The following is a 5,779-nucleotide window of genomic DNA, read 5'->3' as shown; positions in this document are numbered from 1 at the left end:
GAAAACACAATGCTATATATATAGCGTGGCTGAGTGAGGTGCACAGTGGCAGTACACACAATGCTATATATAGCGTGGCTGAGCGAGGTGCACAGTGGCAGTACACACAATGCTATATATAGCGTGGCTGAGCGAGGAGCACAGTGGCAGTACACACAATGCGATATAGTCAGGCTAAGCCGTGTACACAGAGTGTCAGAAAACACAATGCTATATATAGCGTGGCTGAGCGAGGTGCACAGTGGCAGTACACACAATGCTATATAGTCAGGCTAAGCCGTGTACACAGAGTGTCAGAAAACACAATGCTATATATAGCGTGGCTGAGCGAGGTGCACAGTGGCAGTACACACAATGCTATATAGACAGGCTGAGCCGTGTACACAGAGTGTCAGTAAACAATGGTATATAGTCTGGCTGAGCGGTGTACACAGAGTGTCAGTAAACAACGGTATATAGTCTGGCTGAGCGGTGTACACAGAGTGGCAGTAAACACAATGCTATATATAGCGTGGCTGAGCGAGGTGCACAGTGGCAGTACACACAATGCTATATAGCCAGGCTAAGCCGTGTACACAGAGTGTCAGAAAACACAATGCTATATATAGCGTGGCTGAGCGAGGTGCACAGTGGCAGTACACACAATGCTTTATAGTCAGGCTGAGCCGTGTACACAGAGTGTCAGTAAACAATGGTATATAGTCTGGCTGAGCGGTGTACACAGAGTGTCAGTAAACAACGGTATATAGTCTGGCTGAGCGGTGTACACAGAGTGGCAGTAAACACAATGCTATATATAGCGTGGCTGAGCGAGGTGCACAGTGGCAGTACACACAATGCTATATAGCCAGGCTAAGCCGTGTACACAGAGTGTCAGAAAACACAATGCTATATATAGCGTGGCTGAGCGAGGTGCACAGTGGCAGTACACACAATGCTATATTAGTCAGGCTAAGCCGTGTACACAGAGTGTCAGAAAACACAATGCTATATATAGCGTGGCTGAGCGAGGTGCACAGTGGCAGTACACACAATGCTATATATAGCGTGGCTGAGCGAGGTGCACAGTGGCAGTACACACAATGCTATATATAGCGTGGCTGAGCGAGGTGCACAGTGGCAGTACACACAATGCTATATTAGTCAGGCTAAGCCGTGTACACAGAGTGTCAGAAAACACAATGCTATATATATAGCGTGGCTGAGCGAGGTGCACAGTGGCAGTACACACAATGCTATATATAGCGTGGCTGAGCGAGGTGCACAGTGGCAGTACACACAATGCTATATATAGCGTGGCTGAGCGAGGTGAACAGTGGCAGTACACACAATGCGATATAGTCAGGCTAAGCCGTGTACACAGAGTGTCAGAAAACACAATGCTATATATAGCGTGGCTGAGCGAGGTGCACAGTGGCAGTACACACAATGCTATATAGTCAGGCTAAGCCGTGTACACAGAGTGTCAGAAAACACAATGCTATATATAGCGTGGCTGAGCGAGGTGCACAGTGGCAGTACACACAATGCTTTATAGTCAGGCTGAGCCGTGTACACAGAGTGTCAGTAAACAATGGTATATAGTCTGGCTGAGCGGTGTACACAGAGTGTCAGTAAACAACGGTATATAGTCTGGCTGAGCGGTGTACACAGAGTGGCAGTAAACACAATGCTATATATAGCGTGGCTGAGCGAGGTGCACAGTGGCAGTACACACAATGCTATATAGCCAGGCTAAGCCGTGTACACAGAGTGTCAGAAAACACAATGCTATATATAGCGTGGCTGAGCGAGGTGCACAGTGGCAGTACACACAATGCTTTATAGTCAGGCTGAGCCGTGTACACAGAGTGTCAGTAAACAATGGTATATAGTCTGGCTGAGCGGTGTACACAGAGTGTCAGTAAACAACGGTATATAGTCTGGCTGAGCGGTGTACACAGAGTGGCAGTAAACACAATGCTATATATAGCGTGGCTGAGCGAGGTGCACAGTGGCAGTACACACAATGCTATATAGCCAGGCTAAGCCGTGTACACAGAGTGTCAGAAAACACAATGCTATATATAGCGTGGCTGAGCGAGGTGCACAGTGGCAGTACACACAATGCTATATTAGTCAGGCTAAGCCGTGTACACAGAGTGTCAGAAAACACAATGCTATATATAGCGTGGCTGAGCGAGGTGCACAGTGGCAGTACACACAATGCTATATATAGCGTGGCTGAGCGAGGTGCACAGTGGCAGTACACACAATGCTATATATAGCGTGGCTGAGCGAGGTGCACAGTGGCAGTACACACAATGCTATATTAGTCAGGCTAAGCCGTGTACACAGAGTGTCAGAAAACACAATGCTATATATATAGCGTGGCTGAGCGAGGTGCACAGTGGCAGTACACACAATGCTATATATAGCGTGGCTGAGCGAGGTGCACAGTGGCAGTACACACAATGCTATATTAGTCAGGCTAAGCCGTGTACACAGAGTGTCAGAAAACACAATGCTATATATATAGCGTGGCTGAGCGAGGTACACAGTGGCAGTAAACAATGCTATATATAGTGTGGCTGAGCGAGCGGTGTACTACTGTTCCCAGCAGCGACACACAATGACTGGGGGGGACCCTGGCTAGCGTGGCTGGAGAGCGAACTACCCTGCCTGCCTACCCAAAGCTAAACCCAGAGACAAATGGCGGAGATATGACGTGGTTCGGGTATTTATTTACCCGAACCACGTGACCGTTCGGCCAATCAGAGCGCGTTCGGGCCCGAACCACGTGACCCGTTCGGCCAATCACAGCGCTAGCCGAACGTTCGGGGAACGTTCGGCCATGCGCTCTTAGTTCGGCCATGTGGCCGAACGGTTTGGCCGAGCACCGTCAGGTGTTCGGCCGAACTCGAACATCACCCGAACAGGGTGATGTTCTGCAGAACCCGAACAGTGGCGAACACTGTTCGCCCAACACTAGTAGCGACTGAGTCAGGAGGACAAAGCGGGCGGTCAGTTCAGCAGCAGCAGCACAGTAGTAGTAGCACAGCGTCATAGTGCTGGCCAAAAAATTAAATGCACCCGGCGACCCGGGCAGTGTGAACGCAGAGTGTAGTAGCGACTGAGTCAGGAGGACAAAGCGGGCGGTCAGTTCAGCAGCTCAGAAGGAGGACCATGGCAACTTACTGGTAGTAGTACCATAACACCAAAAAATTAACCAAGGTAGGCACTAGGCAGGTAGTAAATGTCTTTATAAAGGCAGGCATAGTTAACAACAGCACATGCAGCAGCCACTTCATGTCCCCCTGTGTCCGACAATAGGGGCCAGGAACTCACCTTCCACCCAAGCCTGGTTGATTTTCAGGAAGGTGAGTTTGTCCACAGAGGCGTGGGAGAGCCGAGAGCGCTTCTCTGTGACCACGCCACCGGCCGCACTAAAGCATCTCTCTGAGAGGACACTGGAAGGAGGGCAGGGTAGGAGTTCCAGGGCGTACTGGGAAAGCTCGCTCCAGATGTCCAGTCTCTTGACCCAGTACTCCAAGGGGTCCACGGGGCTGTCGGTGTCATTGAGCCCGCTGGATGACCCCATATAGTCAGACACCATGGTGGTCAGTCGTTGCTTGTGCTGGTTGGTGGTGGATGCTGTGGCGGGCACCTCTGTTCTGGGCTGCTGCACTGCATACAGGCTCTTGCTTAGGCTCTTCAGGTCTCCGGGGCGCCAGTTGCTGCTGCTGCTGCTGGTGGTTGTTGTTGTGCTGCTAGTGGCAATGGCAGGCACCTCTTGCTGGCTTGGCAGAGCAGTTACAGTGGGGGTGGAAGGCTGGGGGAATGCTTCCAGTAGTCTGCGCACAAGGGCCTCCTTCAACTCGCATGCAGTAGAAAGAAAACAGCGCTGGGCACCAAAACTAATGCTTGCTAGTTTATTCCAGGATCATACAGACATTCAAAGTATGGGGGTAACAAAGGCCTAACATCCGTTTCGCGGGATAAAAGTTGCCCGCTTCCTCAGGGAATCCCTGATGCTGCTGTGCAGAGTGAGGAGACAGCCTGTGTGTGACATAAAGTTCCTAGGAGTGAGTGCAACCTCGTTGTTCCATAAATCACTTGTCAGAAACCAACTGTTAGAAATGGAAGAATATTAGGATCCAAGGACTACTACAGCTTTCAAGAAACTGTTACACTGGAATGCAACAAAGGATATGTAATTGTAGACACACCAGAGGATTCAACTAGGACATGCACATCAACTGGCTGGATGCCATCCCTGCAGTGTATTAATTGATTTTAACGGAGAAAATAAATCAAAGTCCCCATAAGAGGTTTTACAAATCACTGAGGATCGTGTTGATTGGAATAACAAAAAGCGCTGTTTCCACCCAATAAAGAGGTGGGATACATCTGAGATCTTTCCCCTGCAGGAATAAGGTCTTGTGATATCCATAAAACCCGCTCGGCAGCTGAGGTAGAGAGGATCGGGAGCAAGTGTTTGTGATATGCGTGAGACCCACCTGATAACTGAGGTGGAGAGAATCTGGTGAGAATTTATGAACAGGGGGTGAGGGAGACAGATGATTCACCACCTGGGGAGCACAGAGCACGAGTGACTTGTAGTTGGTGGAATAGTGTGAAAAGCAGGACCAAACAATATTACCCTATGCGGAGTCTGTCTTTTGTGATTACAGGAATGGAGAGCGCGGCAGTTTAACTGAAATTTGTTATCCAAGAACTGGACTTTCTGCAGCGAACCCATCTTTGATTGTTGACTGTATAAATTGGTAATCAGTGTATGAACTTTGGCGCAGTGTTTCCCTGAATAAATCAGAAGACATAATGTTGTATAATAGGCATATCGGCATGCAGGGGGCGTGGTGTTGGCCTTAGGGGATAATGTATAGCATGTCCCGTTCAGTCATTGGCTGCTCTGGGCGTGGTTATTATGTGCAGCCAATCAGTGATTGGAACTCATGTAGTAAGACGTTAGACGTAGTACAAGTTCTATAAGGTAATAGACAATTGGTTCTCTGCGCACCGTGTGCAGAGGGTGTGGTGTGGGATTCAGCCTATTGATGTATAAAAAGGCTCTACCCGGCCATTTTCTTTAGTCTATTCTCGCCTATAAGTGGAATCAGCCGATTGAGCGATGGCCAGAACCAAGCAGACCGCCCGCAAGTCCACCGGAGGGAAAGCTCCCCGCAAGCAGCTGGCCACCAAAGCCGCCCGAAAGAGCGCCCCGGCCACCGGAGGAGTGAAGAAGCCTCACCGCTACCGGCCCGGTACAGTGGCTCTCCGAGAGATCCGCCGCTACCAGAAATCCACCGAGCTGCTGATCCGCAAGCTGCCCTTCCAGCGCCTGGTGCGGGAGATCGCCCAGGACTTCAAGACCGACCTGCGCTTCCAGAGCTCGGCCGTCATGGCTCTGCAGGAGGCCAGCGAGGCTTATCTGGTGGGGCTCTTCGAGGACACCAACCTGTGCGCCATCCACGCCAAGAGGGTCACCATCATGCCCAAAGACATCCAGCTGGCCCGCAGGATCCGCGGCGAGAGGGCATAAGCACGTCACACATTCTCACCCACAACACAAAGGCTCTTTTCAGAGCCACCCCAACATTCTCCATACAGAGCTGTTGTGCTGCTGTCACCACCAGAGCAGCTGTTCTGTAGAGTACAGTAACAATATTCTGCCTGTAGGATACCGAGCAAATGTACAGGATTAATACTTCTGCAGGGCTGTAGCTAGAAGTGAATAGGCATATATATATATATATATATATATTTTTTTTTTTCTATT

At 49.9% G+C, this 5,779-nt stretch overlaps 1 protein-coding gene across 1 annotated transcript; it reads left to right on the top strand.

Annotated features, from left to right (window-relative positions):
* Window positions 1–5,131: 5,131 nt before the first annotated feature.
* On the top strand, window positions 5,132–5,557 carry LOC137536922 (histone H3). Its single transcript, XM_068259096.1, has one exon. The coding sequence runs from the start codon at window positions 5,132–5,134 to the stop codon at window positions 5,540–5,542; it is 411 nt and encodes a 136-aa protein (XP_068115197.1). The 3' UTR covers window positions 5,543–5,557.
* The last annotated feature ends 222 nt before the right edge of the window (window positions 5,558–5,779 follow it).

The sequence above is a fragment of the Hyperolius riggenbachi genome, chromosome 10 (genome assembly GCF_040937935.1).
Source record: "Hyperolius riggenbachi isolate aHypRig1 chromosome 10, aHypRig1.pri, whole genome shotgun sequence".
Classification (NCBI taxonomy): domain Eukaryota; kingdom Metazoa; phylum Chordata; class Amphibia; order Anura; family Hyperoliidae; genus Hyperolius; species Hyperolius riggenbachi.
The sequence above is the reverse complement of the archived record's forward strand: the minus strand, read 5'-3'. Positions and strand labels throughout refer to the sequence as shown.

Excerpts from the sequence above, each read along its gene's own strand:
- LOC137536922 (XM_068259096.1), top strand. The coding sequence starts at position 5,132 with ATGGCCAGAACCAAGCAGACCGCCCGCAAGTCCACCGGAGGGAAAGCT.